This window comes from Bufo bufo, chromosome 4 (assembly GCF_905171765.1).
Source record: "Bufo bufo chromosome 4, aBufBuf1.1, whole genome shotgun sequence".
Classification (NCBI taxonomy): domain Eukaryota; kingdom Metazoa; phylum Chordata; class Amphibia; order Anura; family Bufonidae; genus Bufo; species Bufo bufo.
In genome coordinates, this window is record NC_053392.1 from 116,925,074 (window position 1) to 116,952,822 (window position 27,749).

General features: G+C 45.4%; 1 protein-coding gene across 3 annotated transcripts in view; it reads left to right on the top strand.

Annotated features, from left to right (window-relative positions):
- Positions 1 to 27,749, top strand: part of RYK (receptor like tyrosine kinase) — a 114,206-nt gene that overhangs the window by 37,922 nt on the left and 48,535 nt on the right. The window contains exons 2-10 of one of the 3 annotated variants that reach the window (XM_040427694.1): positions 1,865 to 1,986; positions 4,048 to 4,147; positions 6,383 to 6,517; positions 7,761 to 7,820; positions 8,679 to 8,823; positions 9,187 to 9,287; positions 11,973 to 12,026; positions 15,326 to 15,451; positions 19,515 to 19,601. In XM_040427694.1, the coding sequence (XP_040283628.1) occupies positions 1,865 to 1,986; positions 4,048 to 4,147; positions 6,383 to 6,517; positions 7,761 to 7,820; positions 8,679 to 8,823; positions 9,187 to 9,287; positions 11,973 to 12,026; positions 15,326 to 15,451; positions 19,515 to 19,601 (930 nt within the window). Of the gene's footprint in view, positions 1 to 1,864; positions 1,987 to 4,047; positions 4,148 to 6,382; positions 6,518 to 7,760; positions 7,821 to 8,678; positions 8,824 to 9,186; positions 9,288 to 11,972; positions 12,027 to 15,316; positions 15,452 to 19,514; positions 19,602 to 27,749 lie in introns of all 3 variants that reach the window. The other 2 variants (XM_040427695.1, XM_040427697.1) reach the window with 2 other exon arrangements.

Consider the following 27,749-nt stretch of genomic DNA (forward strand, 5'->3'; position numbering starts at 1 on the left):
TGGACTTTAATAGCGTCCTGGCTGCCATAGTAACACTGAACGCATTTTGAAGACGGATCCGTCTTCAAATGCTTTCAGTTCACTTGCGTTTTTCCGGATCCGGCGGGCACCTCCGGCAAATGGAGTGAACGACGGATCCGGACAACGCAAGTGTGAAAGAGGCCTTGTGAGCATTTGGCTGGCAGCTAGCGATTGACTTAATAGGTGGACTACATGTAATGCCCCCCTCCTCGTATGGTGGGTGATGTGATTTCTTGTGGGGACAAGCCATGACAGGCACATGTCTCTGCCCTGTGCGCTGATAAAGGTTGGTGGGCAAACATGGGATTTAATAGCCTCTGGGCACGCTGCCAGGTTAACCCTTGAATGAGGTGTTTGCTGAATGTCGGAATTTCTTTGGAGAAGCTTTGAAAGGAGGGGTTTATGAGCAGGTTTCTTCCTGGGAGTCCGACTATCTCCCAGGATATTGAGCACATTGTCAGGAGAGAGGTGATAATGACGGCTGCGCCAGGGCTGGCAGTGTAATAGGGTCACATCCATATATATTCCTGTGTTTTAACTCTCACGTCTCCATGGCTGTGGAATCTGAATTGGTAGAAATGTGCAGACTCCAGTATTGTATTAATATTGTGTAATTTATTAAGTGCTTGTTGTAGGAAGTTTATCCCTTTTATGCCTAGAACTCTGATGTGTGTGATTTATCCTGGCGGGGCTGTGGAGCTGGAGTCACATCTGGGCGCCTGGGGTCGGCCAGAGGTTGGGCTTCCCACTGAGGTGTATATATACAGCGTCTGTGAGACGGGCCACGGCCTGACACGGGTTTAACCTTCTCCTTTGGGGTCAGATGTAAATTCAAGGCTTATCTGACAGCCTGGAGGAATTGTGGAAATCCTCCAGCCATAGAGTAGATGATATGGATGAAGAGCCCTGCCACCCTAAAGTTGTACTGGTGCCAGGAGGGGCTGCCCTGGCAGATTGCTGCTTTCCTTAATTGGTCCAATTATTTCAAGGCTTTCTTTTGTGCCCTGGCTGAATAGACGAGTCGGGGGTATCGCCATGTAAAACCTATGGCAGTGATTGAGGAGGAGCGGGGGGCAGGAGACCAAGCTTTCCATCTTCTATTAATATGTAAAGTGTGGGAGGGAAGGGCACCAGACGGGTGAGCTCACTGGTGAGGGGTGGAATACGTAACCTGTGGTGGAGCTGAAATCTCAGGCAGCGTTCACATTATACACACATTTGCCACCCGAGGCAAAAAGTGAAGCGCCTCACCTGGCCTCATTGGGGGTGCGCCCCTGATTATACAGTATGCTCTGCTGTATATGTTATATTTCCTATTCCTAAACTGGATTTGCTTCTATCCCTCTTATTATTGCATTCATGCTACTTTTTGCAGAGGCCATTTGGCCCAAATGTGTTTTTAGGTCCCCATTCACCTGATGGAGGCCAAAAGGGTCTCCTCTCCACCTCTGTGTGGGTGCTGTGTTCTTCAACACAGAGTCATCAAGTAAAAACCGTATGTCTCGTGGTAAGGTTTTACACTGGTGCCTATGGGGAGGGAGTTCATCGGGCGATCCTTCCTGTGGACGTCTCTTGTAGGGGCGGCAGCTCGGTCCTCATACAGGTTCCTACATCTCGTACAGGCCAATATTACAGAACTTGCCAGGCCGTACAGCTGCTCCTATGGGGCGAGCTGTGTCCAGTGATTTCCAAGGCTAGCGCGTGTCCTTTGTCATTCATTCATTGTGCGGAGAGAGAATGAATGGTGACCCAATCTGTAGTATGGTGTGAATGCGGTGAGGGGCAGAGGCCCAGTAAATTCTGGTTTTGTCATAAATAATCTGTTATTTCTTCTGTTTTTTAGGATTGGACGCAGAACTTTATTACGTCAGGAACGATATCATAAATCACTATGCCCTTTCCTTTAACCTGCTCCTTCCCACCGAGACCAGCAGCCTCCACTTCAGCTGGCACACCAAATCTAAGGTACGTCTGTCCCTCCTGGCGCAGAACCATCCCCTTGTTCATGGCGTAACGCTGGTCTTACACGTTACATGACGGTCGGCTGACCGGCCAATAAGGAGGGCATTTTCCATTCTTTGCTCCAAAGATGAGCTCAGCCAGAATTGTCTGACAACCGCTGGTCTCACACTGGCCGACCCGATATTAATGGGAGAAGTAAAGCGGCCAACTAGTGCTCAGCTGACGACCATGGACATGTTTGGTACTGGAACTGGAAATTTGGATTTATATCAGAAATTTAGGAAACTGAGTGACCAGCGGTTGTCGGCTGTATCTGTTGTCACCCAACTTTCTTAGAAATAGGTGAGACTCAGAAATCTCTCAGTAGGGTGCCCCCTCATCCTCACCAGTCATTTAGCTTTGGTCTCACACGGTCCCAGGTCTGGATAGCTTGCTAAATGCAGCCTCCGTCTTTCCAGATGTGAGAACGCTCCCTGCTCTGGCTCCGTGTCGGAGCATATGTCTGGCATTGCTGCACATTTCCAGAATCACATTCCCCTGTCTATTCATGGACTTGTCGTGACGGTTGATTCCTTTCTGCTGGGACGCCCCTTCTCATTGAGAGCATGGCCTTGTTCTTGCTAATAGATGTTTGTGTCTTGAGCCTAGCATGCTGTTATCCAGTGCAGGGTACTTTCACACTAGCGGCAGGGGAGTCCGGCAGGCTGTTCCGGCGGGTGAACAGCCTGTCGGATCCGTCCTGCCGCTAGTTCACGTGTGCCCCCGGACTGACGCTCCATCCCTATTGACTATAATGGGGGCGGAATTCCGGTGGCAGCGAGAGGTGGCCAGTCTAATGGGGACGGAGCGGCAGTCCGGGGGCAGGCGTGGACTAGCGGCAGGATGGATCAGACAGGCTGTTCACCCGCCGGAACAGCCTGCCGCTAGTGTGAAACTAGAGGTAAGTACCTCTGCTGACATGTCTGTTCTACTAAATGACTATTCTGGAGCATCTTTTCATAGGACTCCTGTGTGTTGTGCCGTTCTTTTATTATTCCTCCCAGAAATGTATGAATAAATTGACAACTGGGTGTTCCCTGCACAGTCTAATATTGTCCAACTCCAATCAGTTCTGTCAGTGTTCGGGACATTTCTGCAGGAGTAAGAAAAGAAAATGGCGGCATGCACTCGTCCAGGATGTACAAGTGGAATAACTGAGGAACGGCTCAGTGTAGGGTTAGAAGAAAAGGTTATGTCGGATTATAATTTTATCAGATTATAATTTTATGAAAAACATAAGTATTTACTGTTACAGGTATGTCGAGAGATAACGGGTCCTTTTTAAAGTGGTTGTCCTGGTTATTTTTTTAAAATTTCAAAATGTAGGAATGCTTTCATCTAATAATAAAAAAATAATAAAACATTTTTTTTATATTTTTAATCTGTGCCGCGGATATGTGGATCTCTGTATACTACCATGAAACTGATTGTCATATACACTCATGACTGCTGCAGCCAACCAGTGACCTCAGCAGCCTAGTGCTGTTTGAGATCTCTGAGGCCAGTGATTGGCTGCAGTGGTCATATGCTGCACATGTGTTATGAATAGTGAAGAGGGATTAAAGGGCTTCTCCGGGAATGATGGGCACCAGCAACCTGTCCGATAATGTGAGCAGGATGGATGCCACCACTTGCAGAGCTGGGGGGTGAGGGGCACACTGCACCGCTCTATTGTGGATGATGTGATCCTGGATACGGTATGCCATCCTGGCTGAGCAGCCGACAGGGACACTCACCAATGTCTAGTATATATCAGTGCCAGGGGGTATTGGAGATAATCTAACCTGCCCATATCTTTCATATCTGGTTCGGCGGATATTCCTCTAATGTGTATGGGAACCTATCTATTGACCTGTGACTGATGTGAGTGGGAGATGCTGGGGGTAGTTGTGTTCTAAAGGAGCATGACCCCGTATAACCATATACTGCCACTATGATACAGGGAGGGCGGCACGCTTTTTTGCCAGCACTGTATGTGGTTAGCTTCAATACTTAGGATTTCTTATGTTTTTTCTTTCTCTTTAGGTTGAGTACAAACTGGGATTTCACGTGGACAATCCTTTGGCTATGGACGTACCACAGGCCAATATTTCAGTGCAGGGGGATGTGCCTCGCTCCTTGTCAGGTAGATTGAAAAAGCATCTTCCCTACAGCATGACTCACATTTACTACGTATAAGACACTTGCCTGAATGCCAGAATCCTAGCCACATGTGTTTAGTATAAGGAGCCTCTGCACGACACAGCAGCACCACCTAGTGGTGGTAATGTGTCCTTACATTTGGTATTTGCAACCATTACGTAAAAAATAGCACATTTGTACATTTCTGTTCATTGCTTTATGGTTCTGTGCATGTTGGTATTGTAATGCCTAATGCAAGAGCAACTACTGTTATGTTTAAATGGAATCTGTCACAGATTTTTTATTTTACTCGCTTATGTAGCGCTGACATACTCCTCCACAGCCCTGTACAGACATTACCATCACTGTGTCCCCAGTGGAGCTCACAATCTAAGTTCCCTATCAGTATGTCTGTGGAGTGTGGGAGGAAACCGGAGTACCCGGAGGAAACCCACACAAACACGGGGAGAACATACAAACTCTGAGGATGTTGTCCTTAGTTGAATTTGAACCTAGGACCCCAGCGCTAAACCACAATAGAATTATTTGTGTACTTGCAGGAAATAAGATCGGTCCTGGTCATGTGCTGATAACCCAGGTCAGATTACAATGTCAGAACCTGTGGGTCCATCATTCCAGATTCCTTGGAATGAAAGAGTTATTACCGTCTCTACATTTATGGCATATCCACTGGATGGCCGATGAATGTCGGTTAGGTACAGGACCCATTCCTGTCTTGAGGCTGCTGTAAATGGACCAGTGGCTACACATGCACACCTCTCTCTACTTGGTATGGCGCCACCTGCAGTCGCCTACTTGGTAGGGATCGACCGATTATCGGTTTTACCGATATTCAGGATTTTGAATGTTATCGGTATCTGCATCTATTTTGCCGATATTCCGATAACGAATCGGGAACACGGATCACGCTGCTGTCAGCGCAATCCGTGTTCCCTCAGCAGCACAGGTGAGAAGGAAGCAGTGTCTCCCTCCCCCTGTGCCACGGCCACCATTGAGAGGAGAGAGGACAAGAGGAGGGGAGGGGCTGTGGCCACTGCGCCACCAATGAAGATAAGTCTCTCAATCATTCATATCCAGGAGGCGGGAGCTGGCTGCAGAATCACATAGCCGGCTCCCGACCTCTATGACAAGCAGCTGCGATCTGCGGTAGTTAACTCCTCAGGTGCCGCACCTGAGGGGTTAACTGCCGCGGATCGCAGTGCGCCCCCCCTTCCCAAACCCAGTATTAATCATTGGCGGCTATCGGCCGGAAGGTTCACAGATTGTCGGTATCGGCTCTAAAAAAATCAATATCGGTCGATCCCTATTACTTGGTATGGCGCCACCTGCAGTCGCCTACTTGGTATGGTGCATTGTGCAGTCCTTCACAATGTACTACCAAACAGGAAGATTTATCAGTGCTTTACATCACAGATTATGGCGCGCACTGTATTTGTACCATAATATGAGACTTTTTGATCTTCTAAGTGGCAAGAAAATCTCCAGGAGAGCTCAGAGCCTCCTATAATTTGCGGCATAAATTGGCGTACATTGTAGCTGAAATCTCCGCCAGCTGCTAGTTGCATAATTTCAGTTTGACGCACTGAAAGCCATAGGGCACCTGTGCCTTTTATTAATGTTGTCAAATCTTACTCCAGATTTACTGAGTGGCGTAGGAAGCCCCGGTCTTAGTAAATCTCCCCCAATGTGTCCAGTGATGGCGCATGCTGAGTAGCTCAGCCCCACCTCCTTACTCCTTGGCACTAGAAGCGGCGTTTTCTTGCACGCACAAACGCACTCTGAGAGAGAATCAAAAGACCACGTGGAGCGCCATAACAAGAATATACCAGCAGGGGGCACCATAGCAAGTATGTAACATCCAGAAACGGGAGCATTGCTTTTATTGATTCCAATTAAAAACTTGCTTTAGCTCACACTTGTCATGGGAGTCTTAGCAATGCTTTTAACTTTATATCCCATGTGCCTTGCAGTTTCTGCGCGGTGAGTGACTTTTTGCGCTCAGCACTTTATTATCAAGGCTGAGAACAAGTGCAGGTCGCTGTCAGTAATTTGCATGGCCTTTACACGGTGCCAGGTTTGTGTTTGTGGAGCGAGTCTATGTTTTTCTATTCACTTCTACCCTGGCAGAATGTGTACCCGGGTCACAGATTAAACCACTCTGTGCAGGGCCGCCTTCACTTCTGACATTCACAGTCTTTTCCTCTGTTTTACTTGGCAGTCTTCAGAGTCGGTCTCTTCTGCTCTGGGAAAATGGAGGCGGAGGTCATGCTCGTCATGCAGCTCAACATAACCATCAGCCCTGCCAAGAACATCACAGTCCTTAACTTCAAGCGGAGGAAAATGTGCTACAGGAGTAAGTGTGGTCTAATGGGGGCTCTGCGGCCTTGAGTTGAGGAAGGAAACCTATAAAATATCTACAGGCTCCGCTAATGATAAACCGGCAGCTTCCCTTGTTAGGGGCTTCAGCTGTAAAGTGTTGTCCCTGTAAAACTTGAGTCACGTGGCTCTTAATACATTTGGTGCATCTTGGGTTGTTTTTAAAGTCCATCTGTCAGCAGATTTGTACCCATGACACCGGCTGACCTGTTACATGTGCACTTGGCAGCTGAAGGCATCTGTGTTGGTACCATGTTCACATGTGCCCGCATTGCTGAGAAAAATGTTTTAATATATGCAAATGAGCCTCTAGGAGCAACGGGGGCGGTGCCATTACACCTGGAGGCTGCAACTGCTGCACACTTTGCAATTTGACAGGTACAGGTATTATGACATTTTCACTGCCTGGTTCTGTCAATCAAAGTGCAGAGGTCGCAGCAGTTGCAGAGAGAGCAGAGCCTCTAGCTGTAATGGTAACGCCCCCGTTACTGCTAGAGGGTCATTTGCATATAATAAAACATCATATTTCTCAGTAATGCGGGCACATGTGAACATGGGACTAACACAGATGTCTTCAGCTGCCAAGTGCACATGTAACAGGTCAGCCAGTGTCATGGGTACAAATCTGCTGAGCCGGGTACACGTGGAGGCTGTTAGTGTGCAGGATTGTGCTGCTTTTTGCACTGTTTTTTGGCTTAAAACGTATTCAATTTGTTTGTTGGCCCAACTGCTAAACCCAACCTGTTTTTTTTTTGTTATCCTTGTTTTTTAAAAGCGACAAGATTTAAAGGTACAGTCACACAGTCAGGTTTCTGAAGGAATTTTGGAAGCCAAAACCAGGAGTGAATTGAAAAAAGAGAAGTCCCATCTGTCTTTTATACTTTCTCTTCTTTTATGATCCACTCCTGATTTTGGCTTCTAAAACTGCATCAGGAAACCTGACCGTGTGGCCGTGCCCTAAATAGATGCAGATGTGACATGCCCCATAATTTGCCATTTTTATCACCACAGAAGGTGCTAATCGCCTGATAAATCCCACCTGTATGTTGTTGGAGTTTTTCTTTTCCTGTCACATTTTCCCTTGTAGGGTAGATGGTAGCATCTTGGTATGTTTGGTATCTGTATGCATCCTATAGGGGCGAATAGACCAGGTTCTTTATACTGAATACTAGGCGTCGGGCGCTCCGCTGAATGTGATAACCCATTGTTTCTTTCTACAGAGATTGAGCAAGAAGTGAAGCCCCCAATATCTCCGGACAAGAACAGCACAAGAGTTCACTGTAAGTTCTCATCTGTAGTGTCCTTCACAAGGTGTCCCCCCTGACCTGACCGTGCACACGGAGAGACGCGGCGGCCGCGTGTCAGCCAGAGAGTATCATGTGTGCAACGTAATCACTGGTCATTGGGAGAAGCTAATGTGTCACAGGCATACAGGATTTCAGGTATATGGGGCAGTAACGTGACACCCTCAAAAGTATGAGGCGTCCCACTGTACCTCCATATACCTCAGAGTTCATATGCAGGCAAGCAGAGTTATTTTTTTTTCCCTGTCCAGGTTTTTTTTTATGAAATAAGGTGTAGCTTGCCATATTCCAGATGTAGTGTCACCTACATACAAACTCCATGCAGGTGTTGTCCTTGGTCAGATTTGAAGACTCCCGTGGTGTGGGGCAGCAATACCACGCACACAATCAATGGACGATGTCACTGCCTGGTCTATAAGACTCCTTGCGCCATTGAGGCGCTCTCCATAAGGACATATAGTGTTCCCCTAATCCTGACCTAGGCCAGTACGGTCTGCACAGAAACAGGTGTCTGCAGATGAGGTGCTGGTTTATTATCCAAATCATGTCTCGAGGCCTTGATTTATAGGATAGCTACCTTCCATGATGGCATTAGAGGCAGAGCTTGCTAAGAGTTAATTTGCATCCCCTCTTATTGGAAGAAAGCAGCCGTGTTCCTAATCCTGGAAAACCCCTTTAAATCTAAAATGCACTGCTGGTCAGAAGCACTATACAGCGGCATATGGATTGTATGGGAGACTCGATGATTACATGTGTCTTGGGTATGAGGGTTCGATGAATATTCTACTTTCCTGCCGATTTTTTTTTATGTGATGTTCTTCACATGTCTTTCAGTTGATCCTGTAAATGTCGCCCCTACCACCTCAACCCGTGTCTTCTATATAAGCGTCGGTGTTTGCTGCGCAGTCATTTTCCTAGTGGCGATTATCCTGGCCGTGCTGCATCTTCACAGTATGAAGAGAGTGGAACTGGATGACAGGTAAGACTTTGTCCACTTGGTGGCACCACTGACTAAAGTCTGTTTTAAAGTCTGTTTGAAGCAATTTTGACTAGACTAGCATTTTTGGTAAATCCCTTGTAAAATGATCATGTTCTTGTGCTAGGAATGGTGAGGACATCCATTATCATAAAGGTTTTTACTGCTGCCTTATCTTCATGAGTTTCTTAACCATTAAAACAAAAAACGATAACATTTGGGATATTCTGAGAAATATCACTGGAATCTGGATTGTTCTTACATGGAGGATACAAGCATTTACTAAAACGGACATGTCAGGAGAGGTGACAGGTCCTCCAGAAGTGTCTACTGTACTAACCTTGAGGGTTTCTTTTCTCCTTCCAGCATGAGTGACAGCGGCAGCTCGCAGGGACTCTCTCAGCCCTCAACCCAGACAACGCAGTACCTACGAGCAGACACCCCCAACAACGCAGCGCCCATCACCAGTAAGCGTTCATATAACAGTCCTCTATTTAGTCTGAGCTGTCCACAAAGTTTGACTGCGAATATATAAGGAAACCTGCTTCCTTCATGTTATGTTGGTAGTTTTGATCATGCCTCTTTAAGGGCAGTCCACTTTTACGTAGACTTTTCTCATTCCGATTGTTATATATGTATAGCAGACTTACTTAAAGTGGTGCTCCACCTTTATTTTTTTTTAACAAATATTGGTTCCCTCTTCCCCTCCCCACCGCAGCGGTAGAGGTAAGCATACTTATCTGCTCCCTTTCTCCTTTGGGCCACAGCCGTGTTTGCTGTGCATCGGTCTCCTCTTGTAAACTTCTGCAACGGACAGGGGTCATGTAAGCCACTGCAGCCAATGATTGCCCACAGTGGTGACATGTCCCCCAAGCGAAACATCATTGGATCATTTACCTGTTGGAGAAAACTTCACCCCTGAGGCCAATCAATGGCTGCAGCGGCACGGGTGACTCCTCTCCTTGACAGAAGTTTGCAAGAGGGGACTAGGGTGCAGTGGGTGGGGAGCAGCTGAGTATGCTTGCCACCACAGGTCCGCTGGAGAAGGTGGGTGGGGGCAAAATGTGTTAAAATGGTGGAGAACCTCCTTTAAGTATTAGATATTTTTTTCACTTCTTGCAAATATTTAGCATTTTTCTTAACCTCAGTCTCCTCTGTTTCTTGTTGTAGTCCACAGTTTTGTTTGTTTTTAGCCCCTCTGAACAGTGACCTATATTTAAAGTCTACATTTTCCATCCGAGTCCATGTTTTCTGAGTTGTTAATCTCACATAGCTAGATTTTTCATCCTCATTTCTAGACCTGTTACTAAGGCGGGATGAGACACCGTACCCACCACTTCCAGGCTTCAGAGCGCTCCGGTGCTCTGCTGTTTCTGTAGCTATACTGTCTCTGCGTTGGGGAATGAACATACCTTGCTGTGCTGCGCTGTTTCCCGGTCGGGAGGTGGCTGGTACTGTCTCCTCTCACCTTGGCAACGGCGAGATGAGACAACCCCTTTAACTTTGGGGTCGCTCTGACCCGCAGAGTTCAAGTGCAGATAGCTAGCCTTGTAAAGACCACTTACACGCGCCTTTGACTTGTATGAAATAGAATGGACACTCGGCTGTCTTATCCTCTGGTACATGTCTCTGTAATGGTCTCCAGGGGATTTACTGACAGAAGTTCATAAAACCTCCGCCCCCTACTAATCACACATTTCTAATGCTTATATCTAGAAAGAAATGGCTAGATAAGCAGGATTACCTCCCAGGGCGTGCACTACATTCAGGGTCTCTTTGCCCCTGAACCCTTTAATGGTAGCTCAGGGTGACTTCTGAATGTTTAAAGGGGTTATGCAGTTTGTTTAAACTGATGATCTATCCTCTGCATAGATCATCAGCTTCTCATCGGTGGGGGTCCGACCTCTGGGACCCCCGCCGATCAGCTGTTTGAGAAGGCAGTGGTGCTCCAGGAGCACCGTGGCCTTCTCACGGTTTACCGCAGGCCCAGTGACGTCATGACTAGTATCAACTGGCCTGGGCGCGGCTAAGCTCTGTTCACTCCTGGAGCGCCGCTGCCTTCTCAAACAGCTGATCGGCGGGGGTTCCGGGGGTCAGACCCGCACCAATCAGAAGCTGATGATCTATTGTTTAAACAAACTGCAGAACCCCTTTAAGTCTTGGGTGGCTTAAAGGGAAAGTGTCTCCTATTTTGAGCCTATAATACTGTTAACATAGCAATGTGCAATAAAGTACCTTCATTCCAGCATGTGTTTTATTCAACTTTTCATTCAGATGAAAAAGCGATTTTTCTGATATGCTAATTAAGTCTCAATGTGCCCAGAGGGGTGTTATTACTCTCCTCTAGTGCCCAGTAACACCCCCCCTGCAGTGCCCAGCCCGCCTTTCTTCTAAGCCCAGCACTCCTCCCAAGAAATAAATGTACTCCTACATCATTGCCCAACGGCGTCGCCCCCTCCACTACGTCATTTAATTTATTCACCCCACCATCCTTGCTTCCTCCTCTCTTGGCCTCCGAAATCCCGCGCAGTATCGCTGAGTGCCTGCGCCTGTACGATACTCCTGCTCCTGAGAGCAACAGCGCTCTGTTTACGTCACTGGGGTTGGCGCATGCCCAGTGACACTATAGAGGCTGTTGCCCTCAGGAGCAGGAGTATCGCACAGGCGCAGGCACTCAGCGATACTGCACTGCGCCTGCGCGGGATTTTGGAGGCCAAGAGAGGAGAAAGCAAGGACGGTGCGGTGAATAAATTACATGACGCAGTGGAGGGGGCGGCGCCGTTCGGCAAGGATGTAGGAGTACATTTATTTCTTAGGAGGCGTGCTGGGCACTGCAAGGGGTGGCGTTACTGGGCACTAGAGGAGAGTAATAACGCCCCTCTGGGCACCTTGAGGCTTAATTAGCATATCAGAAAAATCGCTTTTTTATCTGAATGAAAAGTTGAATAAAAGAAAGGACACATGCTGGAATGAAGGTACTTTATTGTACATTGCTATGTTAACAGTAATATAGGCTCAAAATAGGTGACAGATTCCCTTTAATGATAAATGTTCCTTGGGGTGGGGGTGGGGTGGCTGATGGGTTAATGATGATATCCCTTGTGGACTAAGGAAGCATGGAGGTTAATATGTTTTTGTCCCTGGTGGTCTAGACGCAGCAGGGGAAAACAGCACCAGCGGCGCAGGAACGGCGCGGAATTTAAGCGGTAAGTATATTTCACTATGTTGTTTTTTTTTTTTTTTTTAGAAGTGTGGGGCATGATGGGAAAACCTGTTCACAATAACTATTCGTAATTTATCATTGAACTCGACTTTACTAATTGGTGAAAAAAAATTATTTTAATTGATTTTCAGCATTAAAATATATCGTTCTAGAAATGTGATGGCATTTGACTAGTACTGTGTAATCGCAGTGTATGCTGTATCCTGCAACTTCATGGATGTCCTGTTCCCTTTCCTCCACAAGGTGGCAGTCATGACCATCAGATGCAGTCTATCATATGTGTATCCATGCATTTACTTCTTTTCTAGCTTGTTCCGTTTTTCCTGCACTAACTACATTGGGGTGGGTTTCCTGTCAGGATTTGCTTTTTGGTTCTGGAAATAGTTCAGATTCCTTAGGTATCTGGAGACATTGCAGAGAGGCTGTTGTTTGGATCCATTTGCGTTGCTCGGAGGCATCTACCATAATTAATCAGGAGAGACTTGTGGCACTTAATGGGGATTAAAGACCACCTGAGCTCACGAGGGAGCAGGCCCAGCCAGTGCATAGGATACGTAGCGTTACGTTCCGGCACATAGGTGGATGTTGATTCATTCATTTCAGGACATGGAAATACCAGTATTTGTAATAGGAGTGCCTCCTACCAGACTATATTGGTACAGGTTTAGTGAAGGACGTGTACAGCGGGCAGCAGGGATTTTCTGACAGTGGCTGGCGCTGTCCTATAGATTGTACAACATCCGTTTTTATCTAGGAGATGCACATGGAGGTCTGCACTGGGGATATGCAAGCCCGGCATTGTAATTAGCAATTATGCTCCTAAAAGAAAATTACATTGTAACATTGTGTTCTATAGAAGACATTTTGTATAACTACTGTCCTAGGCAATGGACATAGGCCCCAATTAGTCAGCAGGGACTGAGACCATTACTTTAGTGCACTTAAATGGGGCATTACTGGTGCAGTGGAAGGACGCTCTACAGCAGAAGTGTATGTGAATCCATCTGGTTTTCTTGCAGCAATTTCGGCAAAAAGTGCATGTGCTTACATATCGCCTCATGTTAAAGTACAATGCGTCCAGGGCTCCTCCGTCACCCACACACACTTTTCTATACAAGAGGAGACCCTCCTGATCACCAGGATATGGTCCATCCAGCTTTAAAGTGACCCTTTTATTTCAAGAAAAAAAAATATCACATTAACTGGAGAACCAACAGAACACTTACCTGATTCCCTCCTTATTTTTGGGCTCCTTTCCTGTCATCCAAGGTGGCCGCACGTTTTCTGAGACTGCCTGATGCACACCGTGCTTTTTGTAATCCAAGACACTTCCCGCTTGTCCAGCGCTGTCCTTGGATTGGCCAGCGCTTCTCATGTGAGCAGTACTGGTTACTCCGAGGGAAGCAGGACCGCCAAATGCTCAGTATACGTCCGGCAGTCAGAGAAGTGCAGCCATCTTGGGTGATAGAAGAAAAGCCCAGGAACTGGAAGATCTGCAGCTTAAAATATGAGAAGGAGGCACCGGGTAAGGCTTCTGTTTGTGATTTTTATTTTTTATTTTTTTCTTGAACTGGCGGGTCGTTTTAACTTGTGTATGTACTTAAATTCATGGACATCAGTAAGAGAAAAAAAAAATCAAGACTGGCAGTAAATTTCCTCTTCTACAGGTGCATAAAGTCTCATTGTCTAGTGAACTGTTGGGTTACTGGAATAATTGTACAACTCTCGTCTCTATATCTCTATTTATATCGTGGGTTTGGTTTCTGATAACATTTGACCAGATGCAGCCGTTTCATATCTAACCAAAGGTCAGGAGTAATCCACAGTCCTTCTGTCACAGATATATCTGTAAAGAATAAATCAAGGCAACTGGACTTACTGTAGATTTCTTGAAAATGTTTCACTCGTTCTTCCAACGAGCTTTCTCAATTCTGAGTGACTGTACAAAAATTCTCTGGGAATAAATATGTAACTGAATCAACATCTGGTAATTATACCCAGCATGGGGTCAGAAGTCATTATACCCAGCATGGGGTCAAAGGTGTTGATTCCATTATCCTAATTGGAGGAACAACTGGTTCACCTCAAAGACCCAACACCTAAACACAAGATGGACAACATTGTGTACACAGTCCAGTGCAATGAGGAATGCTCAGAACTGTATATCGGCGAAACAAAACAACAACTACATCAGCGTATGGCTCAGCATAGAAGAGCCAAACCCTCTGGTCAAGATTCAGCCGTGTACTTACATCTAAAAGAAACAGGCACACCTTTGAAGACAGTCAAGTACATGTTTTGGATAAGGAGGCCGATTGGTACAAACGAGGTGTGAAGGAGGCCATCTACGTAAAAATGGAGAAGCCAAGCTTGAATAGAGGCGGGGGGTTAGACATCTATTGTCTGCCACATACAATGCTGTCTTGACACCTTCTTTTTCTGGGAGGTCATTATCACCTACTGACTCCAATTAGGATAATGGAATCAACACCTCTGACCCCATGCTGGGTATAATGACCTCTGACCCCCATGCTGGGTATATTTACCAGATGTTGATTCAGTTACATATTTATTCCCAGAGAATTCTTGTACAGTCACTCAGAATTGAGAAAGCTCGTTGGAAGAACGAGTGAAACGTTTCAAGAAATCTACAGTAAGTCCAGTTGCGTTGATTTATTCTTTACAGATATACCATGACCTGGATAAATGAGAACCTCCACAGACCTTCTGTCACAGAGGAATGACTGAAATGTTATTTGCTGGGCATCTTAGTGGACAAGAATCCACATCGCACAGAATGACATCTATGTCCACTAGGCGTATCTGCCAAGCCACCCGGGGATGAGATACTTCACTGGCATGGTGTGATTTTAGGAGCATTTTGCACAAACCCTTAGGGTGCCAGGAAGGCGCCGTTTTGGTTAACACCCAATAGCCGATCTGATAGCAATTGTAAAGTTCATCTTTTATGTACCGGACTACTGTTATAAGGTCACGTAGAGAAGTCTATAGCTTCTATCACCAGCAGGCCACGTTATCACTGTTCATACATACCTCTGGCACTAATTTGCCATATTATTATCCCAATCATGTACCAAGTACAAACCTTTTGCTAGATCTGACCTTTTTCCATGTGAAGACTCCTCCGCTCTTTTAGAAGTGACCAGTTCTGTATGTTCTCCACATGCCACTTGATTTCCTCTTGTGGGAGCAGTGTATTCATGATGTGGGTTTCTACCAGGGTATTCATATTGCTTTTGTTGGGTTCCGTTGGCTCCTCAGGTTACCCAACGCTGCGGATCGAGAAGAATGACCTGAAAAGTGTCACCCTACAAGAGGCAAAAGTCAAAGTGAAGGACATCGCCATCTCCAGAGAAAGAGTAACACTTCAGGATGTCCTGCAGGAAGGTATGCTGCCATAGTCTGAGTTTCTTGTAGCTTCCAGTTCAGATAATGAATTGCTAGTTTAGGGTATGAGTAATGTTAGTGAAATACAGTGCATTCAGAAAGTCTTCACACACTTAAATTTTGTTATGTTGCACCCTTGAGCTTAAATGGGGAAAAAAAATCAAATTTTTTCTGTTTGCTTTTTAATACCCCATTATGAGAAGGTGAAAATGTATTAAATATTAAAATTTTGCATGGAAAAAAGCATTCAGACCCTTTGCTATGACACTTGAGATTTAGCTCCGATGGGTCTCCCATTTCTCTTGATCATCTTTAAGATGTTTCTACACCTTGACTGGAGTCCACCTGTGCTAAATTCAGTTGATTGGACATGATTTGGAAAGGCACAGTCCTGTCTATATAAGATCCCACGGCTAAGGCTACTTTCACACTAGCGGCAATGACCTCCGGCAGTTTGTTCCGTCGGGTGCCTGTCGGATCTGTGCTGCAGCTAGTGAACATGTGCCCCTGGACTGCCGCTTCGTCCCCATTCACTATAATGGGGGCGGGCGCGGAGTTCCAGCGGAGGCACGGCAGCGCATGGTGAGACGCTGCCGGATTAAAACTACGACATGTCCAACATTTATTCCGGCAGCCTCTCGCCGTGCGCTGCCGTGTTTCCGCCGGAACTCCGCCCTGCCCCCATTATAGTCAATGAGGACGGAGCGGCAGTCCGGGGGCACACGGTCACTAGCGGCAGGACGGATACGACAGGCTGTTCACCCGACGGAACAGCCTGCCGGAGGTCCATGCCGCTAGTGTGAAAGTAGCCTAACAACGCATTTCAAAGCAAAAACCAAGCCATGAGGAGGAAAGAACTGCCTGTAGAGCTCAGAGACAGGATTGTGTGGAGGCACAGATCTGGAGAAGGGGTACACTAGATTTTGTGCTGCACTGAAAGTCCCCAAGAGCACAGCGGTCTCCATAATTCTTAAATGTAAGAAGTTTGGAACAACCAGGACTCTTCCTAGAGCTGGCCTCCCCACCAAACTAAGTAACATTTTAGATTCTCTATAGACATTCACACATTGCCTAGTGTGCGTGTCTTGTCACTGGGGAAGAGTGAGCAACAAGACGCTGCTGGGAGACACTGCTAGCAGCAACTTTTCTCCCGTTGGAGCAAATTATCAGGCGGGATTTCAACGCGTAAGCCTGATAATTATTTGCCTTGATATTTGCCGTCGGGACTCCTCCATACACAGTAGTAAGCCTGTTGAAATCAGCAGGTTCTGATCACTAAGAGGCACATTTTACACGCCGGTCTTAAAGCCCTAAGCTGTAACAGGCGTATAAAATGGCCTATCCCACGCGGAAAAGGCGCAGATTGGGGCGCAACTAGCGCTGCCATCTGTGCCTGAAATACACCTAATTTAGGCGTATTTCAGATTGATAAATCCCTAGTGTTCAAGACATTTGAGTTTCCATTAGTGGGAGGACCGTTTTCATCTTGCTTTACGTTTTGCTGCCTCGCTCAGCCCTCTGGTATTATCGACATTTCTTCTGCACAGCCTTGGGATAATTGTATGTATGCGTATGCCTTTGACGCAGTTTATTGCAATTTCCCCTTTCAGGTTTATGATACTCTGAGGGTGAGAAGGCGACGTAAAACAATTTTCTGCTAATTAATGACCTCCACAGGTCTTGCTCCATGTGCAGAATGTGACTGATTCATGCAACACATTTGGATCTGATAAGATTGCTTCCTCGGTATGATTAGTCATGTTCGGGAACACTTTGACTTGGCATCTGCTCAATGTTTTATAATCATCATTGGGAATAGACTTACAGGCTCCTCTATAGGATATTGCCATTGTGTGATAACTATAATAATATCAGGGGTATCCTCGCTGATCTTCAGCATGAAAGGGATGAGATCCTTCAGCTTTTTGTTTCCTGAAACACAGCTGGATTCCAGTCAATAGCAGTCTGGGCCTGTGGACCTCCGCTGATCAGGAAGTCTCTAATGTCTCGCCTCCACTTCTGATGGTGTGAAAACCCCTCTTAATGGGAGTCCTTCATGGGACTGGAGCATAGCTTGTCACAGGAGTCGTCGCCACCTCTGAGCCCCCAGTTTGATCCCTTAGTGACTTTTAATAAGATGGCTGTCCACTATAGAAGTACATAATGTCTTATACCACACAGTCCTGTCTTGGCTGCTATCTCTGACCACAGTCTTGAAAAACTTGGCTGTAACTTCCCTGTGCTGCCATTGTGACTTAAAATTTTGTCACAGGTCCTTCAGCCCCAGTCTTTCTGACGGCGTAGAGGATTGCCTCTTAGATAAGAGATTCCTCTTAGAAATGATCTCATATCTCCTAGTGTTTTAGCAAGGAGAAAAAATGGAAGACCAAGCCTTGTAATATGCATCCTTGTTTGAAATGAATGGATGGATGTCTTCTGATTATATAGTCTGCAGACACTTCGGAAAGGCGAACCCTGAACCTATTTTCTGTACGTTTTGGCCCAGTTTGCTTTTGTGTTTCCGCCCTGCGTCATGCATTCAGTGTAAGCTGACGTCTGTTACGAGGACCTGTTCTGTACCAGTAATGCACGCTACATATCCTTGTAGTAACGCAGTTTACTTTAACATACGGTACATCATTTATCAACTGTGCTGCCATTAAACCTGGCCGAGTCTCAGCTTGTCCCTGGGCAGCCTGCTTACGCATGAACTGAAATGAGATGAATGTCAACCTAATGTTCTTCAAAGAGCTGACTTTTCACCACAGCATTTCTGGCAAGTTTAGGGGAATTTAGCTTGAGGGAGTTTGAATTTGGGATTATTTTATATGTACAGAGTGAGTTTGTTTTCTTTCTGCTGCTCTTCGGTCTATGGTGGGGGGGGGGGGGGGGGGTCTCCAGCCTTGTCTGACAGGATTTCCTGGAAGAGAGTAATTCTAGTGCATCCTTTCTCTGGCCGATTCCAGGTATTGTCTGCCGGATCGTAGTGCTGCTGGTGTGAAAGTAGAAAAAAAGGATTGCATTCTGTATTTTTGAGGAACCATAGACCTCAATGGGGCCATGTCTTGATTTTCACTGACAAGTATAGCAAATGTTATTTGTTTTGCGGGCTCGTGGAACGGAAGAAAAGATGCCCCGTAGAAGTGTATTGGTCCACATCTAATCCACAAAACTGCGGAAAGCAGCATATGACTGTCTGAATGAGCCCTTACCTGTGTGACCGCACATAATCATTGTCCAGGACCTCTTTCTGTAAGGCTCCATTCACACGTCCGTGGTGTGTTGCGGATCCGCAACACACCCGCCCGGCACCCCTATAGAAATGCCTATTCTTGTCCGCAGCTTCGGACAAGAATAGGACATGTTCTATCTTTTTGCGGAGCTGCCGACCCGACGATCGGGGCCGCGCTCCACAAATGCGGATGCGGACAGCACACGGTGTGCTGTCCGCATCCATTCCGTCCCCATTGAAAATTAATGGGGACGTCCGCAAAATGGGATGCGGACCCATTTTGCGGAAGTGTGAATGGAGCCTAACTAAATGACTGGGTTTTAAAAGTTCTCCCCACTCCTTTTGTACGTGTGGATGTGGAGTAATTTAGATGTCAGTCTGTGGTATCGCAGGTAGTATGCCCTTGTAGTGCTCTGTCCGGGTGGGATTCCTTCCTGTGTACCCCTCCATTAAGTCCCTGGGATTTGTTGGGTAGACTCTAGCAGCGCTGCACCACTTCTTCCTCCTCAGGTCTTTGATTCTGCCCAACTGCACTGACAAAGACAACTTTAATGGTCCTCAACACCTAAACGAGCCTAAAAGTGATAAAACATTAAAATGGACCCTCTGTTTCCCCCTGACTGGTTTTGCCATCCCAGCTTCATCAAAGAATCTATCAATGAAGCTGGAGACTTGAAACCGGGCCCATTCCTTGGCGTGTATAGCATTACAGACGTCACTTTGTCTTTTCCACTTTACGTTATACCCTCCTTCAGTTCATCCGTTTCGGTAACGATTTGTAGTTCGAACTTTATCTGTACTCATTTTTTTTGTTCTGATTTGTTTACCCAGGGACATTTGGTCGAATATTCCACGGCATTTTGGTAGATGAAAAGGATCCAAGCAAAGAGAAGGCCGTGTTTGTAAAAACTGTGAAAGGTGAGTTGTCGGCTCCGTTATCCATAGGTAGATGCAGTCACTGACAAGGAGTTATTGGAATGGAATGAATGTGACTGTAATGATATATGGAAGGGACTACAATGCTAGAGCAAGAGCTTACTTTTATTGGGTAAAACCGTACAATTGAAAGCAGGCTCTAGCCCCCTGTTGGGCCGCATCTAGCCTGGATACAAGAGGATGCGGTTGGCCATGGAGGCATATAGGTCCTGTATGGTATCCTGCAGTACATTTGCCCTCATGTTGCGGCTGGACCTGTAGATCCGGCACATTTGTAGGTTGCTTTAACTGGCATTTCAGCTGGTCCTATAGCTGCTCAATTGGCAATAAATCTGTTGACCAGGAAGCCAAGTAAGGGTGCATTTACACCAACAGATTATCTGACCAATTTCTGTCTAATCAGACCAATAATTGGTTTGTGTAACAAAAGATCTCTGTGGGTAAACGGCCATCTGTCAGATAATCTGATGGTGTAAATGCACCCGAAGTGTTGTAATCTGGTAGAGACATTCCTTGCGTGTAGGCGAGCGTTATTCTGGTGAAAAATTCCAGTTGGAAGCCCTGCCATGAGAGGCACGACATGGCCGCAGGGTGTCCTGCACATAGCACTGAGCTGTTACTGTTCCTCCTATCACTACTTGTATGACAGCAGCAGTTGAGGCCATGGCTGAAAAGACTGGTATTATTTATTATTAAGGGAATATTCTGAGTCCATAAGTGCTGTTTGATAGCCAGCTATTAGAAAAGGATGTTCTTGAGGCTTATTCACTGACCCGACCGTCTTTAGATCTCAAACTGAACCTGGATTTGTTGCGAAAGACGATGCAGTTCTAGTCCATTTCAGTCCAGGTTAATGTTTCACGACAGCTGCAAACAAAGGTGACGGCGGCTGTCTGTCTGTAATGGGAGCTGTTACACTCATCTTTCTTTGGAAATGATCCATGCAGTGTCTAATGAAGGTACCTCCTGTGTCTGGATGGTGGGTAACAAAGCTGTGGGAGCTGCTTGTCGACAGATGAGACAGTCATCTCTACTGGTGGTCCATCTGGGCCGTCTGGAGCCTGTTCACTGTGTACATGTGCCCTCACGTAACCACTGCTCCTAACACCTCCTACTAGCTATGTCAGAAAGGCCTACAAGGCGGGCAACCATCCTGTTTCTCTCAGTCCAGTAATGTGCCCCCCTCTCAATGTTTGTCAATGAGCGTGTGGTATAGAGACATGTCTAGCAGTTACCAATCACTCACCAAGAGGTACACTACTCAAAAGTAGCCTCTGAGAGCCTTATTGTAGGAAAAGCACTTTTATGCCTTCTGGTGACAAGACCCTAATCAGACCACACCTGTAATCTTTGACATATCTGCCTGAGGTATAACTGCAATGCCGAGTTTTGCAGCAACGCGACATTTCTGTGTGCGGTGTTGTTGTTTTTGTCAGTGAATGTATTAGCAGATTTCCCAGCCCAGTCCTGTGTGCTTTCTATCATTTATGGAAGTATTACCATATTTCTATTTATACTGACCTCAATTATTTATACTTCTGTTATGGATTATTCATACGGGCTGACAATCGGGGAAGGCAGAATCTCCTTGCATTAAGGCCACATGCACATGAACGTTGTTTGTTTCAGTTTTTTTGCGGATAGGATGCGGACCCATTCATTTCAATAGGTCCGCAAAAAAATGTGGACTGCACACCGTGTGCTATCCGCATCTGTATGTCCGTTCCGTAGCCTCGCAAAAAAAAAAATGGAACGTGTCCTATTCTTGTCCGTTTTAGGCATTGTTACAATGGATCCGAAAAAAATACAAAAAAAACGGATGGCATACAGATGTCGTCCGTTTTTTTTCTTCTTTTTTGCGGACTGCAAAACACATAAGGTCGTGTGCATGTAGCCTAAGACTGCTGGTAAAGTCTGTAAAACAAGGGATTAATTCAGTATAAGAGACCCAATAGGAAATCACTAATTTTCAGTGACCGGACGGTTGCTGAAAACCTGCTGTCGTTAATGAATACCTCTGTTACGGTGATATGGCCACCATTTTGTACTGCCAAAATGCATCCAAAATAAAAACTTGCACCTTTGCCAATAATCTATTTAAGCAATTTTATTTTAAAAAATTTTCATCATTGCGTTTCAAGAGCTATACATTTTTTATTTTCCCTAGGATATAGCCATACGAGGGCTTTTTTTTTTATATATTTTTTTTGGGTGGGGCAAGTTGTAGTTTTTAACGGCACCATTGAGAGTACACACGACTCATTAACTACTCTGGGAGGAGAGTGAAAAAAGAAGTAGCACTTTTGCCATTTAAAATTTTGCAATGTTCACTTTGATAAATAACATGAAAATGTTATTCTGTGGGTCAGTCAAATACAGGGATACCAAATATATATAGTTTTTTATATGTTTTACACAATAAAAGCTCTTTTAACAAAAAATTTTTTGCATCCCATATCCTTTCTCATTTTTCTTTCGACAGAGCTGTGAGAGAGCTTTATTTTTCCAAGACAACGTGTAGTTTTCATTTTGGGGTTCACAAGATACTATAGTTTGTGTGATGGATAAGCAAGAAAGCCCCCAGTGCTTCCCGGTGTTCAGTTAAATAACATGGTAGTTGTATAGTTCAGGTTGTTACTGATGCGACAAGATCAAATACATGGGGAAGGTTATTTTTTCCATTTAAAACTTAAATGGAAACATCCAAAGTCGATTTGCATAATACTTTGTTTGACTATTGTACGGAGCGAGCGCTCCGTACAGTATTAGAATGTATTGGCTCCTATGAGCCGAAGTTATTACTTCGCGAAGTCTCGCGAGACTTTGCATAATTTCATAAATCAATTTCTACTGTAAAAAAAACATTTCCCGACCCACAGTTCGGCAAATATTTTTTTACAGTACAAATTGATTTATGAAGTTATTATGCAAAGTCTCGCGAGACTTCGCAAAGTAATCAGTTTAGCTCATAGGAGCCAATACCTTCTAATAGTGTACGGAGCACTCGCTCCGTACAATAGTCAAACAAAGTATTATGCGAATCGACTTTGGATGTTTCATCCGAAGTCGATTCGCTCATCCCTAGAAGGCATCCTCATCCTGTTATCGCAATTGCAGGATGACAGAAGGGAAACTACTTAGATGCTGCGGTCAGTAGTGAAAGTGGCATCTAAGGGGTGTAAAGGCCTGCAAAGGAGGTTTGTCTAATCCTGACTGTTAGAGCATGTACCTGAGCGTCATTAGGCAGCTTGGATACCCATGCAGGCTAAACCTGCAGAGCCGCTGCAAAAACTTGTTACAAGTGGCACTGATTTGGGGGCCTTTTTCACTTACAGCTCCTCTACAGACCTATGTGTAACCATGGTTACAGATTTCAAACAAACGCTATGTAGTCTTATCCAACAGTCATGTGTCACCCAGCTCCCTCTGGCCCTTGTACTTGCTAACATAGTGACTAGGGATGAGCAAATCGACTTTGGATGAAACATCCGAAGTTGATTCGCATAATACTTTTTCAATACTGTACAGAGCGAGCGCTCTTTGTAGTATTAGAATGAGCTGAAGTATAATTATGAGCTGAAGTTATTACTTCGCGAAGTCTCGCAAGGCTTCGCATAATAGCTTCAGAAATTGATTTATACTGTAAAAAACCATTTCCCGGACTCTGGTTTGGTTCCAAGGTACCAGTTGGAACCGAACCAGAGTTTGGGAAATAGCTTTTTACAGTCTAAATTAATTTCTGAAGTAGTTATGACTTCACAAAGTAATAACTTCAGCTCATCGGAGCCAATAGATTCTAACACTGTATGGAGCGCTCTCTACGTACAGTATTGAAACAAAGTTTTATGCGAATTGACTTCAGATGTTTCATTCAAAGTCTATTCGCTCATCCTGAATAGTGACCGATATTAAGGAGAACATGAAATTATTGCTAGGATCGTTTTGCAAGTTAAAGGTCCCTGTACACAGTACTGTCTACTAAACCCACCAGCCAAAAATCTGATGTGTGTAATGTCGGGTTCTTCGGGGCAATAAGACTTGGCTACAGGTGACTGGAATCGATATGCTCATCTCTCTCTATTAAAAACACATGCACGCTTATCGAAACGGAGTGTATATGTGTAAGGGGGAGTTGGGAGAGAGTGATTTTAACAGCTGTTCAAGATTTATGGGCACCTTAGGGCTCTTTCACACTTGCGTTATTGTCTTCCGGCATAGAGTTCCGTCGTCGGGGCTCTATGCCGGAAGAATCCTGATCAGGATTATCCTAATGCATTCTGAATGGGGAGAAATCCGTTCAGGATGCATCAGGATGTCTTCAGTTCCGGAACGGAACGTTTGTTGGCCGGAGAAAATACTGCAGCATGCTGCGCTTTTTGCTCCGGCCAAAAATCCGGAACACTTGCCGCAAGGCCGGATCCGGAATTAATGCCCATTGGAAGGCATTGATCCGGATCCGGCCTTAAGCTAAACGTCGTTTCGGCGCATTGCCGGAGCCGACATTTAGCTTTTTCAGAGTGGTTACCATGGCTGCCGGGACGCTAAAGTCCTGACAGCCATGGTAAAGTGTAGCGGGGAGCGGGGGAGCAGCATACTTACCGTCTGTGCGGCTCCCGGGGCGCTCCAGAGTGACGTCAGGGCGCCCCAAGCGCATGGATCACGTGATCACATGGATCACGTCATCCATGCGCATGGGGCGCTCTGACGTCATTCTGGAGCACCCCGGGAGCCGCACGGACTGTAAGTATACCGCTCCCCTGCTCCCCGCTCCTACTATGGCAACCAGGACTTTAATAGCGTCCTGGGTGCCATAGTAACACTGAAAGCATTTGGAAGACGGTTCCGTCTTCAAATGCTTTCAGTACACTTGCGTTTTTCCGGATCCGGCGGGCACCTCCGGCAACGGAAGTGCATGCCGGATCCCAACAACGCAAGTGTGAAAGAGGCCTTATAACTGTCTAACAGTTTTGGCCGAGCTAAGGTCTAGCAGCAAGGGGAACGGGGGGAGAGCAGGTTTAGCTGCTCATATCTCCAGATTGGTAGCAGCTAGAGATATGGAGTCCAAGCTTTCATACAAGACCAGAATCCTTAGAAAGCATTAGTACAACATCAGCAGGAGATACCACAGTTAGAAATAGAGTCGGGAATAAACGCGGTAAAATCTGCAATTGCTTTCACTTCCAGCTGCATTCACTGTTGTCCCGATTTCTAACAGGGATATCTTTTGATGTAGTGAAGATAATGCTGTGATTCTGGTACTGTTTTGAATTCCAGCTTTCAAGCAAGACAATATATCTCTAGCTGCTACCAATCTACAGTTATGAGCAGCTTAACCAGCCCTCCCCTGCTGCCCCAGTACTCAGGTAAAATTGTTAGGCCCCTTTCACACGGGCGAGTATTCCGCGCGGGTGCAATGCGTGAGGTGAACGCATTGCACCCGCACTGAATCCGGACCCATTCATTTCTATGGGGCTGTGCACATGAGCTTTGAATTTTACTCATCACTTGTGCGTTGCGTGAAAATCGCAGCATGCTCTATATTCTGCATTTTTCACGCAACGCAGGCCCCATAGAAGTGAATGGGCCCGCGTAAAAAATCGCAAGCAAGTGCGGATGGGGACCCGATCTGTATTATTTTCCCTTATAACATGGTTATAAGGCAAAATAATAGCATTCTGAATACGGAATGCAAAGTAAAATAGTGATGGAGGGGTTAAAAATAAAAAAAAATGTACTCACCGAGCCCACTTGATCGCGTAATTCTGCCGGCTAAGGACCTGTGGTGACGTCACATCACATGATCCAATCACATGGTCTCATTTTATTAAACACAATAGAAATGTGGCTAGTTTCCGCGCACATGCCATTGAGAAGGTTATCTTCTCCCCCAGAGGAGGTGATACAAGAAACAAGATACTATTACGAGAAGCCTTCTGGATCTTTATAGATTAGATACCTGGTACCCGAAGGGACTCAACATGAGAAAAGAACTCCTGTATTGTTATCAATAGTACATAACCATAAAGACTGTTGGGCGTAGATAGTAGAATATATGTAGTATAGACCACATACTAAAGATATAAATGGTTTTGAAAACACTGTAATAACCAAATTTGTCTGAGAGACATGGTATTTTTTTAAGTCACTATACATACATGAGAGAGGGATAACTATTATGACACTGTGCCACAGAGCCATTTATCGCAAGGCCATCGCGTCCTTTCTATTTTTACATTTGCATTTCTGCAGATAGCTTAGTTAGAAATTGAGCCAAATGTTAGAAAAACTTTGTAAAAGTCTTGTCTTAAAAAGCCTGCTGAGTGCTCCGGCTAATCCGACCTCTGTAAACATATGATTTACTTGACAACAAGCCCGAAGGCATCTTTGTGTCCTGACACACTTACTTTCCTCTGTTTCTTCGCATTGAATGAATTGCTAAGGAGAAAATACTCTACGGTTGTTCTGGCAGAGAGGACGAAGCCAGTGTTTTCATTGCAGGGACTATGAAGCACTGAAGGTCTGGGGCCTGCGTTGTCTCAGGACATGGATTTGCTTGGCATGGACCTTGACAGTACTGCTGAGAGAGACAGTATTTGTTCAGCTTTCCCACATCAGCCTTCTAATCTGTGTCCTCCACCAAATCCCAACATACCTTAGGCCCAGTTGTAGCCAGTTACCTTTACAGGCCCCTCTCTATTACTAGCTGCTGGGAACCGCGTATGCAGACAGCTACTAATAGGCGTTCTTTTCTGCACCAATGTCCTGAGGTGTAATAGTCCTAATTTATGTGTACATGCAGATCCACTTACCTGCCGTGTTTTGATTCATATGCGATTTAGGAGCAGTACTCATTATTAAAAGACACTTCAGCGGAATCCAGCTCCACTCCTCCCCATAGTGCTTCATCTCCACCTCCTCCTGGTCCCACTGGTTGAAAGTTCTGGCAGCCGCACGCCTCAACTCTGTTCAGTGCCCTTTTGTTACCCACACTGATTGCATGAAATTTCAACTAGTGGCTTAATGATGTCCGGTCCAAAGGGAGGTGGCGATAATGCCCCAAGGGGAGGAGCTAGGCTCGATTTAGTCGGAAGTGCTTGGCCACCATTAACGATGGAGACCACCCCTTGGTTCTTTTTTCCCAATTTTCATATGCATCAAGACATTTTTCGGTTGCTCAGAAGATCAACAAACTGACTCACGGCCCATTCACACGACTATATTTCTGTCCACAACTGCTCCACAATTTTACGGAACGGATGCGGGCCTATTCATTCCAACGGGGCCGCAAAAGGTGAGGACTTAACACCGTGTGTTGTCCGCATCCATTCTTTCATTCAATGGCCCACAAAAAAGATGGAACATGGCCTATTCTTATCTGTAATTGCAGACGAGGATAGGCATTTCTTTTTTTTTTTTTTCCTTCACAATACAAAGTCAACTATCCTATAACATAACACAAAATCCTCAAAAAGATTATAAATATGACTGTAAATTCACAATTAATACACACAATAAGGCTATAACCACCACCCCTTCCCCCCCCCCCCAATTGGCTGTCGTCACTACAACTCTAATAAATACAGACATGATTACACTAGTAGCTATGTCTGAACAGTCACACGTGCCGCTCTCCGTTACCTTTCCATATCCTCATAGACTTTAATTTGTTGAAGGTACAGGATCCATTCATTTACCGAGGGTGGGGAGACAGAGCCCCAATATTTAACTAAAATAACTTTTGCCACCATCAGACCCCTCATCCAGTAGCCTTTCTTACGTTTCTATCTATACTAGACCATTGTAACGGTGGGCAATGCAGCTCTAGCTCCCATTTACTTGGGCTTTTAAATAGAGTTACAGTTGCCAGTGCCGTTCGAAGTTTACTGTATAGACTAGCTATCTTAACCCTCTCTTCTATCTGGGCATAACAATAATCAAAAAATACATTCTCCCGTGGGCGAATATAACCTTTATTCCTAGGAGCGTCATACATGTGTTTTAAACGTGAATACATAAACACATCTAATGTACTATCAGTGACATTCTAATCCGAAAAGGATTTAAAGTGTCCAAAAACAAAAAGGTGACACACATTAACAACCCCCCTACGTAACCAATAAACAAAATCTG